Source organism: Grus americana, chromosome Z, assembly GCF_028858705.1.
Source record: "Grus americana isolate bGruAme1 chromosome Z, bGruAme1.mat, whole genome shotgun sequence".
Classification (NCBI taxonomy): domain Eukaryota; kingdom Metazoa; phylum Chordata; class Aves; order Gruiformes; family Gruidae; genus Grus; species Grus americana.
The window spans coordinates 11,518,149-11,536,511 of NC_072891.1; the positions used below are offsets into that span (position 1 = coordinate 11,518,149).

At 44.0% G+C, this 18,363-nt stretch overlaps 1 protein-coding gene across 2 annotated transcripts in view; it reads left to right on the forward strand.

Annotated features, from left to right (window-relative positions):
* The window catches only part of UNC13B (unc-13 homolog B), a 218,773-nt gene that overhangs the window by 25,207 nt on the left and 175,203 nt on the right, over positions 1 to 18,363 (forward strand). For both annotated transcript variants that reach the window (XM_054810171.1, XM_054810172.1), the window contains exons 2-5: positions 3,505 to 3,534; positions 4,944 to 5,043; positions 9,907 to 10,024; positions 11,041 to 11,164. In XM_054810171.1, the coding sequence (XP_054666146.1) occupies positions 3,505 to 3,534; positions 4,944 to 5,043; positions 9,907 to 10,024; positions 11,041 to 11,164 (372 nt within the window). The remainder of the gene's footprint in view (positions 1 to 3,504; positions 3,535 to 4,943; positions 5,044 to 9,906; positions 10,025 to 11,040; positions 11,165 to 18,363) is intronic.

The following is an 18,363-nucleotide window of genomic DNA, read 5'->3' on the forward strand; positions in this document are numbered from 1 at the left end:
GGCTTGTATTTTCCTTTCCTATTCTTTAGGAGTCTGTATGACTCTCCAGCCTTTTGTAACTGACAGCTGTAAAGCACCTGGAATCCTGTCTTCGCTTTATTTTTTATTTAAGTTGCAAGCGAAACTTCAACTTTATTTTTTCCATGTCTCTAGAGTAACACCAAAATGGTGAGAAATTCCCAGAGAAAAAAAAAATCTCTGGGTGAATTGAATGTTTACATCAATTTTCATTGCTTTTGTATCTGTCTAATTTGTATCTGGTTATTTCAGTGCAGCCTGGCTGCTTTCTCATAGCTCCTTGAACTGGCGTGCAATTGCTGTGTCCCAAGTCTTTTTTGCGATTAAATGAACCTTTGCTTGTGCAGTGAGAGGAGATGCATCTGTATCTTGCAGTGCTCGCGCTTGGCAGTGCAAAGCTCCAAGTCTCCCTTTCCTTTCTAATTTTCTATCGTTTTCATTCCCTCCCTGCTGTCTTTCCCATGCAGTGTTGCAGTGGCGTAGGAGGATTATGGTTCAGCATAGTCCAGTGTTTGCCTCTGAATGTCTGGGCTTTCTGTGCTGGCCAGTTTGCTGAGAAGTAACCATTTGAAACTGAGTGGAATTTAACATTTCCAGATAGTTTAAAAATGCGACTTCCCCAGAACCCAGAAGCACCTGTGGGATAAATGGGAGTGAGTCAGGACATCTCTGATCTAGATCTTTGACTGACTTTGTCTTCAGGTTTTTACTTTGTGGCAATGCAGAAGCAACTGTATCTGTAAAACTTGGTGTTGCTGAGTGCTCTAGAGAATGGTTTCCTTTTGTGATACATATTTTCTTTTATAAAATGTACTGTTTCACGCGACTTGGTTTCAGCCTGCTGTCCTCCTGCTCCTGGAGTAGCAATGAGTTTTCAGCCTTTGTTGCAACACTGTGAGTAATTACCTGTTAATGGCGTCAGGCTTTCTTCCTCACTCCTTTGTGTCCTTTCTTGAGCACATAGAGGAGCTCTAATGAGACAGAACGAGCAGGTGTGGGTACAAAAGTTTCCCCAGGGAAACTAACCTCATTGTGCCTTTCCAAAGCTGTGGTCCTTCGGCAGTGGCACGATGCATGCCGTTCTGTGCCTGGCACCCGAACCGTGAATTCCCTGGGCCCACAAACAGGCTGGGCCTTGGCAGTGTCTAACAGCTCTTTCCAGCTCTGAACTCCCGGACACTCACCTTGTTGTACAGGGAATGCTGCGGTCTCACGGCCAGTCCTGGTTCTGAGATGTTGTGGGAGCTGCACCTGTGCAATGATTTTTATACACCCCTAGGAAGTGCTTTCTAGTTGGCTAACAAAATAAATATGTCCAAGTCGCTTATTATGGGAACTTTTTGGTCATGCTGCGTAAACTTGCAGATAGAGCAAAAGAGTTACTGGTGAGATGAGACTCCCAGGTTTGTGATCCTGCTCCTATTTATAAGCCCTGCATCTGCAACTAAAGATGTAATTCATTACACACGGGCTGTCTAGGGCTATGGGATTCATTCCTGGTAGATACTAAAGATACAAGACTTCGCTTTTGTTATGTGGATCCATAGCAGGCTGGTGAACTTTGTTTAGCCTGGTTGTTGCCCCAGGATATCCCTGTTGCTGCAGGCCCTGGGACAGCTCTTGCTGAAGCCCCACACGGGCACTCTCATCAGCACGCTAAGGCAGCACAGAGTTTGCTGCCTTTCATCGAATGAACCTCTTAACATTTAGAGGTCGAGTCCATAATGTACAGACAGCATCTGTCTCTTAGTTTGCATCTTGCTTGCTGCAGAGAAGGTGTCTTGTCTCTGTGTCTAGGAGCCATTGGACCACTCTGGCTGCTTTTTTGACAAATAATACCAAATTTCCACACTGGGGTTTCCTCTGCTTCCCTTCTAACAGCAGTGGCACTTGTTACAAACAGGGAGAGAGACCAGCTGAAACTTACTGTGCATCCCTTGCCCTGTTTCTCCTTTTTTCCTTCCCTCAAGCACAAGCACTTGTTTCTTTGTCTCCCGCCCCTTGCAAAGGAGGGAAGAGGGGAGGATCAGAGATAATTTGGTGTCTGCCCACTCCAGGGCAGTATTTCATTAAATGCCTGCTTTTGTATGGTATCCAAAGGCACCTAGAAAGTGAGTAGATTGCCATGCCTGTTTCCCAGTGGTTGAACAGACTGATTGATTTGGAGATTAAAAAGGAATCTGCATCTTCAGTCAGCAGGAACACTCACCCCACCCCATTGTATGTTTTGCTTGCACCATTAGGTTTAGCATCAGGAATGCTTCAGGCCCTGAACCTGGGAGAAAATAAACCTGTTTATTTTGGTCCTAAAGGCTTGTGGGCCTTGGCAGTCTGGGTAAAAGCTACAGCTCTTCTAACTTCAGTTTGAGACACCTCTGGCTCATACTATACCTGGTACAGCATTCCTTCATGCAAACTTCCACCTGGACTGTAAATGCTTGCAAAGGAGAATTTCTCAAATAGCAAGGGTGTTCTCTAGCACTACACTCCATTGCAACTCTGTGCATGTAACTGTGTAAGGGTCATTGTTTTATTTTTATTTTGTAATGTTCCCTTCTAGGACATTTATCTTGAAAGTTAGACTCTGCGAGCCTTTAGCAAGTGTTGGGGACTTTGTTTTCAGGAGGAAACTTCACTATGTCAGTTTTTAAATCTTTTTGCTTGCAGGTGTATCTTGCTTCCTAGCTTGTTAAATGTTTTTTCTTCTTAGTGCTATTTTTCCACTGGGAAAACTATCTGGAGCCTAGAGATGTCTTCTCTTAGTGCTTACACTTAGCAATACCGGTGAGGATATGAGGTTGAAAAAGATAAATGTAAACAAAGTCTCCCGTAGGTAGACATAGACCTTCTTCATCCGGTGAGATAAGAGCCAGTGTTGTTTTATGTTCTAACCATTGTTTTTGATAAATACTGCCCTGGAATTAAATTAACAGAGGAGAGCTTGCAAAAGTGACATTTGAGTTTAGACTGCTGCTTGTTTGGCATAGTGGGTTAATTTGATTTACAGATGTTATACTAGAGAGCTACTATTCAGGCTTGATTATTTTCAAGTTGTGGTTGAAAGTCTACTCTGTTGAGAAGAGATTCTTTGTTTTTAAAGAAATGTTTATTTCTTCTAAAGTGTCTGTAACTTTGTAAGTTAAGTGGTATGAAATGATGTCTTGCTAAGCAGCAGTAACTTCTGGTTGCAAAGGACTGGTTTTGAAATTGCTTTGCATTAGCTATATTACATTGCTTTCCAAACAGTAATCCTATGATTATTTTTTAAATGTATTCATTTAGAGAGGTGAGATGGGGTACAGAAGGTGTTTTGCCTCCAGATCTGTTAAATGTTAAAACGTGTGAGGATTTCCCTCTACCAGGCCTCTGCTGGGGCATGTTGTCCAATTAATGCAATGCCCTCTGATGCTCTGACTCGAAACAGTAGTACGACAAAATCACTAACAGCATCTTTTTTTTTCCTTTTCTTTTTTTTTCTCTTTACAGTAAAAAAAGCTAAACTCCAAGGACCACCAGGTAAGCCATGCTCTGCTACTTGTATGCAGCAACTGTGACACTTACTCTCTCACTCCTGCTTGTGCTACGCCTTCCAGTTTTCATCTACCTCCTCTCTGCTCCTCCATGTCCTCCTGAGGAGTGACAAAAGCTACCCCAAGAGTCCAGGCAGCCTGAGTTAGTGTAAAGCTTGAGGATGTCACCTGGTGTCACAGTGCTGAGAAACCTCTATCTACTCACCTTACCTGAACAGGTGATGGATGAGAAAATATGTTCCTTTACTGTCATCAATTCCCACCTGACCCTGCCCTTTCCTCTCATCTGTCTGTCCCTGTTAAAAACACTGAATTTCCAGGAAAGGAAAGCTGATTGCCCAGACTGGAAGGGATACTGTGTATCTTATCATTTTTCTAATCAAGAAGCCTACTCACAGCTGCAAAATACTTGTCCTGTGGTCTAGATTTAACTGAAGCCTGTGGTTTCACTGAGAAGCCCAGTGTCCCAGGAGGACGCAAGTGGTGCAGCTAGATAGGAGAGAATCTGACTTTCAGTGACTCCCACTTCTTCCTGAGCTTCTGCTTTCAAGTTACTTAGCACACATCTTGTTCCAGGCTTGATGAAACTGATAGATGGGTCTGAGGTGGCAACTCCCTTTAAAAGGGAGTTTGTTCATTCTCAGATGCTGATATTCAAACCTTGTACCTATCTGTGCTTGGCAGATAGAGAGACAGCAGCAACTAGGAAAAAAGACTTTTTCTTCAAATTTAAAATAAAAAGTGAAACATCTAAACAAAGTCTGTTCTGTCAAAATACGAGTGTTACATGGTTCTTCTAGGTTAGCTGGTTTAAGCAATAGAGATCAGTTTTAGCACATTTAGCATGAATCACTGTATTTTTCCTTCTGCCCCTGACTGGTCTGTAAAGTTCTTTGTGGACTCATGGGTGGAAAACCAGGTTGGAACTAGGAGACCAGTTGGGTCAGAAGGGAAGAGATGATGTGATCAATCCAACTGCTTCTTGCTTGTATGTTTTGCAAGCTTGTTTTTCACTCTGCATGGTCTGCATGATGGGCCCTGTTCCTTCAGACTGTGTCTTCTTTCTCTCGTCTGTATTTCAGTAAGCAGCACCTTACAGGCAGTGTCTGTGTTCTTCAGAATTGTACGCTCCTCCTTTGTCCCTGAATTACTGCAAGTGCTTAGTTGCCTGGTTTAGTTTGTGCATGAATTTTTAAAAAACTGTGATTGAAAATTTGATGGCAGGTGAAAAACTTCTGGAACACTTGACTCCTTAACCCAGTGATGTATTCCCATATGGGCTTTTTGTTCTGGGTCCCCCTGGGATGCAATGTATGGACTGAAAAGCCTTGAAATTTTGTGCCTATGTGATGAAAGGGTATACTGAAGGAGATAACTCTGCCTCTCGTTCGCCAGATAAATTCAATACGTATGTCACTCTGAAAGTGCAAAATGTGAAGAGCACGACGGTAGCCGTGCGAGGTGACCAACCCTGCTGGGAACAGGACTTCATGTTGTAAGTAGTGTTGTGCAGTGATGAGGTGTTTGTGGTCAAGTCCTTCCACAGCACTGACGTTTATATGGAGCTGCTGTTGTGTTGTATAAATTGGAGTACATAAGTAGGTAAAATGCACAGGCCTGGTGACAACCTAAATAATTTGCTTTTCTATTGCACACACTGACCTGTCCTGAAGAAGATGTGTGTTGGGAGGTTGTCTGTGCTGGTGCCACGGACTGGCTGGGGTAGCCTGTGTCCTTTAATAGTATCAGGTTGCCTGGATTCCTGTTCTTGGACCTGTGTGTCAGGGTGCAGCAAGAGCCGGCTGCTCCCGCAGGGACAGGGAGCCAGATGCGGTAGGAAGCTGGTAGGGCAGGGTCCTCGCCAGCCACAGCCTGGACCCACGGTACCTGGGTAGCACAAGCAGGGCAGGCCTAAGCATCAGGTCAGCATCTGGCGAGAGGTCACGTCATCAGACAAGCTCATAGTAATGAGGCAGGTCTGAGATCAAGCTGGGAGTGCAAGTTAGCAAGTCAGCTGAGAGCTGTATTTGGTAACAATAATTGGGGTCAGAGAGAGTCCAGCAATTGCCTGTCAGGTCCATAGTGATGAGCCAAGTCTGAGGTTGAGCTGGGAAGTCAGTGGGTTGGGTCTGGAATGATGGGGTCCATGGCCAGGTGTGGGCACAGCTGTGGCTAGCTGGGGACAAGCACACCTACAACATAGCTTAGGTAAGGGCTGAAGGCCCATAGCTGAGCTTAAATGGAGCTCCTGAGCCATAGGGAGAGGGTGTGGGTGGAGCCTACTGGTGAGGCTGGTCAGGGCAATTAAGGGCTGTTGTTAGTGCACTCAGGGCCTTCATGTGGTGATCCTGGTTACCACTCTTGTGTGTTGATGTTTTCTGCCATTGGCATGATGCCCATGAATGTGTTTTCCAGCTCCCCTGCTGTAGCTTGAGGGGCTGCCAGTCCCTGCCATGAGCAGCAGAACCAGTTCCAGCTTTCCCAGGGTTTCAGGTGCAGTTGGCACTTCTGATTTGCTCTGGTCCTCATAGTCCTGACACGTAGCCAGGGATTTCACAGTATCTTTTAGAACGGTGGTGGTTTGTGGGTGGGGTGGTTTTGTTTTTTGGGTTGTTTTTTTGGTTTTGGGTTTGTTTTTTTTTTTGCAAGTGAATGAATGACAGGCTGAGAGAGTTGGGGTTGTTCAGCCTGGAGAAAAGAAGGCTCTGGGGAGACCTAATTGCGGCTTACCAGTACCTGAAAGGGGCCTACAGGAAAGCTGGAGAGGGACTGTTTATCAGGGAATGTAGTGACAGGGCAAGGGGTAATGGGTTTAAGCTGAAGGAGGGTCGATTTAGATTAGATGTTAGAAAGAAATTCTTTACTGTGAGGGTGGTGAGGCACTGGAACAGGTTGCCCAGAGAGGTTGTGGAGGCCCCATCCCTGGAAGTGTTCAAGGCCAGGTTGGATGAGGCTTTGGGCAACATGGTCTAGTGAAGGGTGTCCCTGCCCATGGCAGGGGGTTGGAACTAGATGATCTTTGAGGTCCCTTCCAACCCAAACCATTCTATGATTCTACAACTCTGATATGTTGCATCTATCTGTTTCTATAGCTTTGTAAGACAAAGTGAACTAAATTTACTAAATCCTGGACTGCAAGTGCTTTTGTCTGAACTTGACATGGATGCTGCTGTTGAGGGGGGAGATGATGATGTTGTGTTCATCTTGTGGAGTCAAAGGTGGTGCTGCTGTTTTTGAGTGGGTCTGATGTGTTTACATAGTATCCATACCAAGAGACCCACACAGGATTTTGTGAGTAAGTGTCCCAATCCAGTAACACTTGGTTGTCCTTTGCTGGAAGTGGGAAGCTTTTGTATCTGGTAGATGAGTTCATCTGGGTCAGTACAGTGCTGCCATCATAGCTGTGCTCCCACCTCCCTTATTTGGTGGCACTCTGCTTTTGGAACAGCACATGAGGTGTGTGCTTCTGCATGTAGAGCCTGGAGCCTATCCTTTGGCATCAGGCAAACACGTGTGCTCTTGAACACGACCATCTTCTCAGCTCTGCAGTTCCTGGTCAGACAGAGGCTGTGGCTATCACTGAGATAAACCATGCAGGACTGAGGTGAGGTTAGGGCAGGGAATTGTACCTGTCTGCCAAATCACATGCCCATACCCAAACTACAAACTCATTCTTCCTGTGACTTGTTCTCATCCTGTGGACAGGAACTGGCTTTAAACATGGCCAGCTACAGAGGAGGCTGCTCACCAGTGGTTTAAGAATGGCACTTGTGTTGGATAATGGCTCTCACGGTTGCTCCTCCTCCTTCCCCTCTGACAGCTCCTGGAACTGCTCTCCGATATCAGCTGGGAGCTTAGCTAGCATGCTGTAAGGTCACTGTGCTGCTCTGTAATTAGTTGCTAGGGGATATGAAAGAAGAATATTAGCTGAACTACTTCGCTATTATCATCCCTGCTTTAGCCAGGCAACAGCAAAGTTGTTCTGATGTTTCTTTATGACAAAAATATTACACGTGGCAGGGAACGTGTTTTGCATGATCCTGTGGACGTTAAGTTGTCCCAGGAGAAATAATACTGATATTCCAATACTACTATTCACTGGTTTGCTCTTTTTCTTTCTGGAGTTGGAAAAGGCTTTTGAACACAGTAGTTTTTCCCTGAGGGAAGGATGCTTTTACTGCCTGTGTTTGTGTTTATCTTTTTTATGAGGCATAGTAGAAGAATAGACTACAACTAAGGAAACACTTTCTATCTGTGCTTGTTGTTTTTGCTTCCAGACTCCTTGAGAGACATACAACACTTCAGAATTTGGAGCTCAGGGTTTGTTTGAGATTTGCTTATTTACCAGACTAGTAAAGCATTTTAATGTATTCTTTGGGGGCATCTTCTAATTTTGCAGCAGCTTTAAAAGGACTGCATATTTGCAGCAAGTACCTCTTGAGTGAAAGTGCAAATGATGTTTAGAACATGATGACTAAATGGGTGTTGAAGTTGTTAGAAATGTCTTTCATTTAAATTCTATGTGCTTGTTGAAAGGGAGGGACACCAAATTCCAATCTCGGCTTTTGTTCTTTGAAGCTATTCTGCATCTAACCAGAAGGTGGAGAAAAGGACGCACAAAGGCAAGCAAAGCCACTGTGCTGAAAATCTTTTTATTTTTTATTCTTATCTGGTGACCCATCCTGTGGAGTTCTGTACAGAAGCTCGTTGGGTGTCTTATGATCGATGTCTTGCTCTGTCAATGTACATTGAAGCAAAGAACATGGTTCTACAGTGTGCCTGAAAACAGAGTATTTTTTTCTTTCCCTTCCCATTCTGGCCTCACACTAGTCCAGCTAGCACAATCAGACATTTCTGTTGTTATTGCAAGTTCATGCAATCAGATAAATATCATCTTCAAGAGGCAAGCAGTGGGAGGGCAGAGCAGTGATGGTACAGGTGTCTCGTTAGTTTGGTTGTACAGAATAGGGATATCGAAACAGAGGGAGCTGGAGACTCAATTTCAAGATGCTAGCAGTAAACTCATAATAAGCCTGTGTAATAGCTTGATTTTTGAACTATGTAGACTGGGTCACTCAAGTACTGGACACTCCTGACCTCAATTCCTGTGTCTTAAACATGAACAGAAGCACTTGGGTTTAAAATAGATATTAATGTGCTTTGCTGTAGCTGTAGGGTTTGTCTTCAACCTTGTAGATAAAATATTCTCCGTTAAAGTTGTAAGAAGTCTCTGGGGCAAAGCTCAAATAGATGCTGGGATTTGCAGCAGTTCTTTTTTTTGGCCATGATGGCGGTCTATAGCAATTAGCAACTACCGTGCTTTTAAATTCCCTTGATAAACTTAATGTGGATACATTTGGACAGAAGGACAGCAGGCAGCAGCACTGTGTGTCCAAGATACCTACTTTTGGGGATTAGTGGTTGCACTGAAGGGAAGTGCTGAGCTCAGAGACGTAGGAGCAATAGCCGTTCTTCATGATAAGTGTGAGACAGTTGTGTATCAACAGAGCTCAAGATTCTTCTCTACCTCATTGTTTTTACCAGCATTCCGGCTATGCATGTGTTACGCTGTTCTTAAGTAGGCACGTTATAAACCAGCATGGAAGAGGGAGGCATAAATACTATGAAGCATTCGGAAGAAGCAAATTTGAGATGCATCCTTTGCTTACTGAGAGTTAAGATGTTCATTAAAACCTTCAGATAAGTATTTCCAAGAACTCTGCACTCAGTTGTGTGACGGTATTGCTGCTTGCTGCCAGAGATTTGCATGGCTCAAAGCCCTGCAGTGTCACGCAGGGGAAGGAGCTATTGCTGGAGCAGCAGCTGTGCAACGCAGCCCTGAGCAATGGGTAGTGCTGCTGATGCAGCTACGCTGGGTTTGGGACTGTTACTTTTGGCATGCAGCTGCTCTGCTTATGGATAAGTATTGCCATGTTTGGACCTGCTTGTGTTGCTGTGCTGCCAAGGGAAAGATACACCTACTTTGTTAGAAATGGGGTTCCTGATGACAAAGAACAGCTCATCTCTAGGTTGTGGCCCAAGATATGCTTCTTCCTCCTGTGTACTTAGCTGCTGAGACAAGTTCCCGATTGTCCGTCCATACACAACATATTTCAGGGTTTTGGTTTCCAATGTTTGTGTAGTTAGTGTTAAACTGTGAGAAATCAGTCATTAGAAACTAGTGTTCCCTGTCGGTATGAACTGCCTCAACCACACGCTTCCAGAAGCTCTCTGTAGCTTGACACAGCTGTGTGGAAAGAGTTCACTGGTATATTCATGGTAGTAATGCAGAACCTAAAGCAGAATTAGGTGGTATTCTGCTTTTTGCTCACCCGTACTGCCTTTTCTTTTCTTGCAGTGAGATCAGTCGGCTGGACCTGGGCCTGATTGTGGAAGTATGGAACAAAGGACTGATCTGGGACACCCTGGTTGGGACCGTGTGGATTGCTCTGAAGGCCATTCACCAATCTGATGAGGTTAAGCTGACACAAAAGCTTTATTTTGACAGCTCCAATGTTGATAGTTAATGTGTTACGAATCTAGCCTGGTGCAGCCCAGGACTGTGCTCCTCTGCAAAACTTCCACTTCCAAAGCCAAGATGGCTGAGTGTGTGGAGAGGGCTGTTGGCATCGCATTGGGTTTGGTTTTTGGTTTTTTTTGAAGCACGCTGCCAACAGTGAGACCAAAACTGAGCTTAAGTAGGGGTTTTTGGTCTCATTGCATTCACATGGACTCAGAAAGCAGGGCTTCGTCTGTTAAGGAACGCATATAGTTGACAAGTGCCTGAAGTCTAAGGACTGACTCCTTAGTCTGATGCTCAAATTTCTGTAGGGTCCAGCTAAAGACAGAGGGTGCCCTAATAACAGACAAGCCAACCTTTAAGGTAGGCCCAGAGCATGTCTACATCTTGTTAAAGTTTCTGGTTGCAGTGTTAGAGGGTGTCTAGTGGTGCTAATATGAACTGAAAAGAGTAAGAAATGGGATGTGCCAATGTCTGTAGCTGCCCTAACTACTGAATTTGACAGTTCTTGCAGCTAAGCAGGACATGTTTGTTTCTTTACATCAAATTTCATGACAATTATTTAAAAAAATACTGAGTTTGATCAGGGAGAGAGAGCTTATATTTTCCATAAAAGGAAGAGAGCAGGGACGCCCTGCAATGTGGCTATAAGGTCTGCCTAGTGCTCAGTTCCTCTGGCTGTCCAGGCACTCCTTGGTGTCTGCCTTTGAGGACCTACCTTTGCAGTTCCACTGAGAAGGTAGTAGTTTTGCTAGAAGGGGTTTGCTGCTTGCCTTGGTAAAGGTCTGTGAGATTTGGAAGACAAGCTGCCAGCATGTGCTGAATGGATGTCATTTAATGTTAAAATCAGGTACCAGGTCTTGATAATACTGTAAGGCTCTTCCTGGAGTCTTTTATCTTAGGAAATGTGTGAGAGTCACTGCATAAGGACCTGCCAGACTTGTAGCTTCACCTGTGGCTTGTCATTCACAGGAAGGTCCTGGGGAGTGGTCTACACTGGAGGCAGAAGTTGTAATGAAACATGATGAAATCTGTGGAACCAAAAACCCGACTCCTCATAAAATTTTGCTGGACACAAGATTCGAGTTACCTTTTGGTGAGTGCATTTCAATAACTTAGTGCTGACAGTGGAGAGAAAGTGTATGGGAGCAGCTTGAGTTTTACAATCAAGTTATGCTTGCTCACAGTTCTGCCAAAATAGTTCAGTGCAAATTAAATCGCTGGTGTTCATTTCTTGTTTGGCTTCTTTCTACTAGAATCAGAATAAATAAAGAAGATTTGATGGTGTCAGGGTGGTGGAACATTTAGGCTAGCACCAGTTTAAGAAACTATTAATACTATTTCACTATTGTGCAGTCAGACATTTTGTTCCTCAGCAGGGAACATTCACTTCTTTGCATCTAGACCAATTTGCCCCTAGAAGAGGTCAGGTGCATTGTTAGAACTGTTCTGTGGTAGGTGCTTGTAAACTCTGTGACAAGTGTGCAGTTCAGTTAGTAAAACAGTAATGCTGAGTGCTTCTGAGCATTACCATTGACTGAGTATATAAATAACTTGGTGTTATAAGAACAACTGCCTTTCTGGCAATTACTTGTGGTTGAAACATACAGAATGTGGAAGAGTAGCTAATTGCAGCAAACCCATCTCAAGTAAAGTTGTGTGTATTTCTTTTTTAATTTTATTTTACTTAAATACAAACAAAAAACCCCCAAACAAACAAACCCCCAAAGGAAAGGTTTAACCAGAATGCATCCAAGGCTTACACAGCTTCTCTTTCCAGCTCTTAGCTGACTCTTGGGACCAAGAACAAACATGCTGTTTTTGTGGCTCATGGTATTTTTTTCTTTTTTTTTTCTGCAGTGGGCATTGAAGTGTTTCAAAGTTGTCTGTCATTGCAAGGCTCATCTCTCCCCCCCTGCCTGTTGCTTGTTTATTGCTGCCAAGCTCCTGGTGGTGCGAGCAATTTGTATCATCCTCTAAGCACTGGTGGAGCACTTGTGCACCCACTGGCATTTGGCCAGCAACTGTCAGGATTGGCCATCTGTTGTGGGAAAAAGTTAGATCATCTATTAGTCTCACACCCCCCTTCCTGGTGCAAGGGAGGATGCAGGCTTTGGCCCTGCAGCACTAAAATCGATATAAATTATGTCTTGTGCTCTAGGAGTTAAGCTGGGTGTACTGTTTTGAGTGCACAGTCAGCTAGATGGTGCAATTCAGGGTGATTGCAGTGTTTTATAGATGTCATAGGCACTGCTCTTTAACTGCGGTCTGGCATGTGAAGGGGAAAACGTATCTGGGCTGTCTTGGCAACTAAGCTATCTAACGTTGGTCTGGAGCCATTTCTCTTCCTCATGAAAATGTCCTGGTGATTCACTGCTGTCACCCTGTCAGTGGGAAGTTTGTTACTGAAATTGCTTGTTATGTAAGAAGAGGAACAACTCACTTGATTTCCTTGTGAGGTGAAACATTGGTTCTTTGGGGCAAGTGTTTAGGCTTCTGGGAGGGAGACGACACAGCACATATAGCTGAAGTCCAGGCTTGTAGCTGCTACCTTCTCATCTAAGTTCATTCTGACATAGTTGCTTGTAAACTGTCTCTGCTTTGAAAGAAAATGAAGTTCTGACTTCTTCATATGTATTCAGAGAGTATCCAAAAGAGAATTTGCTTTCTTCTCCAATTCATGTTTTGGACTGCATTACATTTTGCGATCCCTCCACCTGCCAAGTATAGCAAAACAGACTCTGTAAACCATTATGTGTTAGAGCATCTGGATTTAAAAAATAAAAATATTTCAGGTAATAGTGTGTGTTCTCCCTACTACTATACTCAAAACACAGGACACTCTGTTTGTTTTGGGTTTTTATAACTACTATTTTAAAATGTATGATGTTCGATACAATATAAAATTCTGAGAAGCAGGATTTCACGCAGAAAACTGAAAACATTAAGTAAATAACAAGCTTTTTGTGACTCTTCTGTTTTTAACACAATCATTTAAAGCACATCTGTTACTCCTTTACTTACTATGCCAAATACTGAAGTAACAGGAACTCCACACTGCTGTATTGAAAGAGTTTTTATTTTAGACTGTGAAAAGTTGTCTGCCTGGCCAGTGTTTCATAATGTCCAGGAAAAATGGGTACATCAGTTAGCTCTCTCAAGGATTCTGCTGCTCTTAAGTGAAGAGCGGTGCAGTTTTTCTTGGATCTTCTCCATTTTCAGTCTGTCCTGCCATGGCAAGGTCAGAAGCAGGTTTAAAAATGGTAGGCATCAAGAGTGTGGGATATTCCTCCAGAAGACAGCATCTACCCATATCACCTTCTCCAGCAGTGCTTCCCTTCACACCATGACTGAACATCTCCTGCCATCGCCCCTAGGATAGAGAAGGGCCCTGCAAGATGGATTAGGCTCTGTCTCCCTGCCCTTGCAGGACTGTGAGACTTGGAGGGATGTGTGGAGATAGCTCAGCTCACAGCACTGCCTCTGCATCTCTCCCGATGGATTTGCAGGTCAGTTTCCCTTTAAGTGGAGAGCAGCAGTGTGGATTTTTAGTGCCCCACATGTTGTCATATAAGCTGGGAACTGCTGCTTTAAACCTACACAGAGAACTAAATGGATCGCTGATCTGTTGTGGAAGTTCTTAACACAGCAGCTCTGTTCCTGTAGAGGTAACATTTTAATAAAGCATGTTTGGAGTGACACTTAGGAACATTGTGTATCACATTTTGCTTCCCAGGTGAAGATCTCCTGGCTATTGTAGATGCATGAGAACTGGAGCGATACGTATGCACATGTACAGCTTGTGCTGCTTTCCAAGTCTGGTAAAATACAGCTGTCTGGGATAGCAACTTTAAAAAAAATAGTGTCTTCTTCTGTTTGGCTGTGCTTTTGTGCTTTTTCTATCACTTCTGGCTGCTCTGTTTCATTTAGGTTAGATGCCGCACATGGATGCAGTAGCCTAGCTTATTCAGTCTGTGTATTTAAAATGTTTCATTGTATTTAGGTGGAGCTTGAGAAGTTTTTAAGGGATTGTAAAAGAGAATAAATGAATTTGATAACCAGAAAAGCTGAAGTCCTTGGTGTAAAACATGATTGTATATGCAAAGAGGTTTAGGAAATGGTTTGTTGTTTGCACTGTATTTATCCTGGATTAGTTCGCTGCTTCACCTGATATGTTCAGGATTCTTCCTCCCTGGTAGGTCTTCTGGTACTCTGGAGACTGGCAACAGCTAAAGCTGAAATAAATGCAGAACATGCTGATGCTCCTAGTGGTAGTACATGATGAAGGCAACTTAGAGATTTATTTTTTTATGAAATTGTTTTTAAGTGTTTACCAGGCTTGGAGTTGGGAAGCAATCATTTCCTAACAGAGGCTGTTGAGAGTTGTAGTCTCTGCTCCTGGTGATATAAAATAACCTTTCCTGAGGTTATTCAGGAGTTAAACTTTGTCAATGCCCAGGTTTCTAATGGGACAAAGAACATGTATGGTGGCATTGATATATTCTCCATGTGTCCCATCGCATGTTCCAGATGCAGATCTTGCGTTGTGTTCAGTAGTGTTGTCAGGGTGTGGTGTACAGGAGAGAGAGCAGATCTGTGGGCCCTTCTGTGGTGAGCATCTGTGTGGGATGGACTGCGGTGCTGGGGACCAGACTGTCATGTCATGTTCTCTGCCAGCCCTATGTTCTTAAATGTTCAGTCTCGCAGAAACAGAATGACTGAAAATCCTCTTCTATAAAAGTGCAGCAAAGCGTGGGCATTTTAGATGTGAAGTGTTAGTGAGAGTTGATATTAACCCCTAGGGTGCAAAGCATTTTTATGCTTGGTAGTCTTTTAGAAATGGCAATAAACTGCCACCGTGATGGGAGGAAGTGGTTGTTAGCAAAGACAGGGGCGAGCAGCTTTCTGCACTGATCATGTCTGTTTTTTCTCAGGAACAAGACAGACATATCAAGGAAGGGAGACAGCTTTTCTTGGTTGGTTTAGAAAATTTGCTGGGAGGGAGAAGACAGTCCTGCTACTATTGTCCTGGTGTAGTGAATGTGCTGGCACAGACTTTCTCCAAGGTGTTTTTCAAGTGTAAAATTGTTCTGTTTAAAAGCAATTTTACTCTGTCCCCCTTTTTCAGAAGTGCAGTGGTTATGTGCAAGTCCCTCACAGGATGGAGGACTCAAAAATGCTTTTGGCTTCTAAACTATAGCACTTTGGGTCTGTGCCAGGCTGTTTCTAGTAGATAATTGGAGTGAAAATGCTTTTAGTGTTCTCACCACTCCCAGGCTGGGAGTGTGCTGATCTGTATCCAGCATTCAGGTGGAGTAAATTGCTTTGTTGTTTTATTGTCTTGGGAACTGTACAGAAGGAGAAATGCTCAGCTCTGTGAAGTTATTGCAGTGAGAACTTGTGAAGATTCCTGTACCTCTGGAAAGAGAAGAAATTGCAGCTGGGAAGAGAGGAAGTCCGGTGAAGGAAAGGGTGGAGAGAGGGGATATCACTTTTACTTCCAGCACTTATTCTCACTCATGCCCACCTGGTGTATGCCCCAGCCCAGGACTTTCTACCTGGGAAAAACTCAGGTGGCACAAGGTGATATGCAAGGAGTAGTGCAAGGACCATCAAGCCTGAGGTGAAGAAAAACCTTCAGGGATGAAACTCCTGGTTATTGCCAAGCTAGTGATCTCTAAGCAGGAATACTGTCACCTTTAGGTACCTGAGGGGGTCTGACTGTGAGTGGTCTGTATAGATGCAGCTAACTCTTCTGTAATTCATTCCTCAGTCTCTGTACTGCTGTGTCCTCATTTCTGTGGTGATGCGATATACCCAGGTGTCAGGGCCCTGGGTGTGCTGATAAGTCTTCATTGCTCTGAGCAGCCTCACCTGGGGCTTCACCCACACCCCTTGCTCATGGGCCCAGGGTCCCACTTCATCTCAGCTCTGAGCCTTCACTCCTGAGTGATGCTGTGGGAGTTACTGATCCCCCACCTCCGCCATAGCCACATCTGTGCCTGCTTATGGACCCCATAGATCTGGGACCAGATGTGGACGGACTTCCTGGCTTGACCTCAGACCTGCCTTGTCACCATGGACCTGCCTGCTGATCTGGGCTCCTGGTTGAACCTGGCCATGATCTCTGGGCCTGCCTGGCTGACAGGTGCTGTAGGACAGGACCCTGGTTGGCAAGTCCTCTGCCCTGCCAGCCATGGGATCTCCCTTGCCTCCTCCCCTCCCCTAGGGAACCACCAGACCTCACTGCTCCCTGGCACCAGGATCCCAGACAAGGAGGTTCAGCTTCCAGATGGCAGTAGGAACAAGGACTGTAAAGCTTGCAACGTTTCTGTGTTGGTATCAAACTAAGAAACCCCAAAAGCTAGTAAACTTATCTTCCCATCTCCTTTCTGTTCTTGTTCAGCAGTTTTGTTTCACTGACATATGGCCTTGCTCTTCTTGTTTACCAAGCATGATGTCAGTGGAGTCCTGAGCTGGCATCAGATGACCTCTGTTTGGAATAGTTCCACTTTTTATCTTATAAGCAAAAGTTAATGTAGTGGAGTAACTTGAACTTGGAATCAAGCAGTGATGTAGGAGCTGGCTAGTGGACATGGCCTTGCAAGCAGTCAGTCAGTCATCTCTGCACTAGGAACTTTCATTCTCTGCATCCAAAAAAACCCAGCTTCAAGAAAAGAACTGACTGAGGCGAGACTCAAATGGATGGTGAAACTGAAAAATAGTTATAAACTACTTCCTCAAAAAATCAAGAACTCTGTCTCATTGGGCCTTTCTTCTGAGCAGGTAACTGGGCTCAAGTTCATAGGCCAGTTGCTTCATGTTTAAGGTTTGCTCTGCAGTAACTGTACTGCCATTAGTACTAATGACGAGAGTCTCTCTAAGATCAGCGTGTCCTTAAAGCAGCCAGTATCTAGCCAGTATCAGATTTTTATCTCTGACTTGCATAAGAAGCTGTTTCAGTAGAATAGCAGCAATCCTGCACTAAAAATCTGGTAGCTCTGTTTATGGAATGGGCACCTTGCATACAAGACAAGAACAACAAATCCAAGAGAAACATGGTGCTCCTTGGTGCCTGGGCATGCCACTAAACCATGGTGTATGGGAAAGGATTGTAGCCTACCCTGAGACAACTGCAGTTTCTGCAGTGTTCATGGTAATCCGTTGCTTCATCCTCCTAGATCTCTTTGGTCTTGATTATGGAGTTAGGTTGTTTTGACTCTGACCTTCAGTCCTCAGTTCATGAATTTTGCTTCATCTTTTAGAGAAGTGATGGCTTTCAAAGACAAAATTCCATAGGGTTTGCTTTAACGTTTGGATTTCTTCAGGTTTTGTTGGAGTTTGTCCTAAATCTCATCAGGTTGTGTGCTGATAGCCCTTCAGTTAATTGATGCCTTCTTTCTAGATCAATTCTGTCCGGGTTTCCTTTGAATGCCATCCCTAATTTTTGCGGAGCTCACCTAATAAATTGTGCAGCTGTGATCCACAGCCCTGATGATCAAAAGCATGTATGTTTTTCTACAACTCCTGTACTTGTCGAAAACTGTCTCATGTTTCTTTTACTTTGTTTTCTAATAGCATGTAACAATAAAGCAATGTACTATACATCAGAAAGAGCAACTAGCTCTGTGTATGATGGTTAAAATAAATTACTTTCGTCTCTCTTCAAGCAAGGAGAAATATGTTGTCTTTTTTCTACTTAATGCAGGTTTCCTAGAGTCAAGTACTAAAGTTTCCAATTCCCTAAAACTTTCTCAAGTGCGGCCTGTTTTATCCGCCTCGTCTGGGTGAGACTAGCTGCATAAAAATATAGTGGTGTTTCTGTTACAAAAGTGTAGACATTAATTCATAGTCCAAGGAAGTACCTACTTCTGAAGCCTCAAATTCCACTAAATCTGGCATGTTCCTGTTCTTGCTGAAAGCAGTTTGTGTTCTGGTACACTGACCACTATTATCTTCAGATGTTTTTGGGGTCATTGGCTTCATAAGATGATGGTTTGTATGGCTGAGAGAGGACATGTGTAGGACAGATATCCCCTTTAAGTAGAAGAAAGCAATACTTGGTCCTTTCTGAAAGCATCACAGGTCCCAATGGAATGCTCACCTGCCAATAAATCTTGTTCTTTCTCTCAGGAGTGAGAGTGGATGTAACTTTCAGAACCACCTTTCCATCAGGACACCATCCCAGGCTGCTTCTCCCATTCTTGCCAACGCATAGCTTAGCATATCATTGCAGCTGTGTTCATGGGGTATGGTCCATTGCAGGAAAACTAACTTGTTAGATGTAGGCTTCTT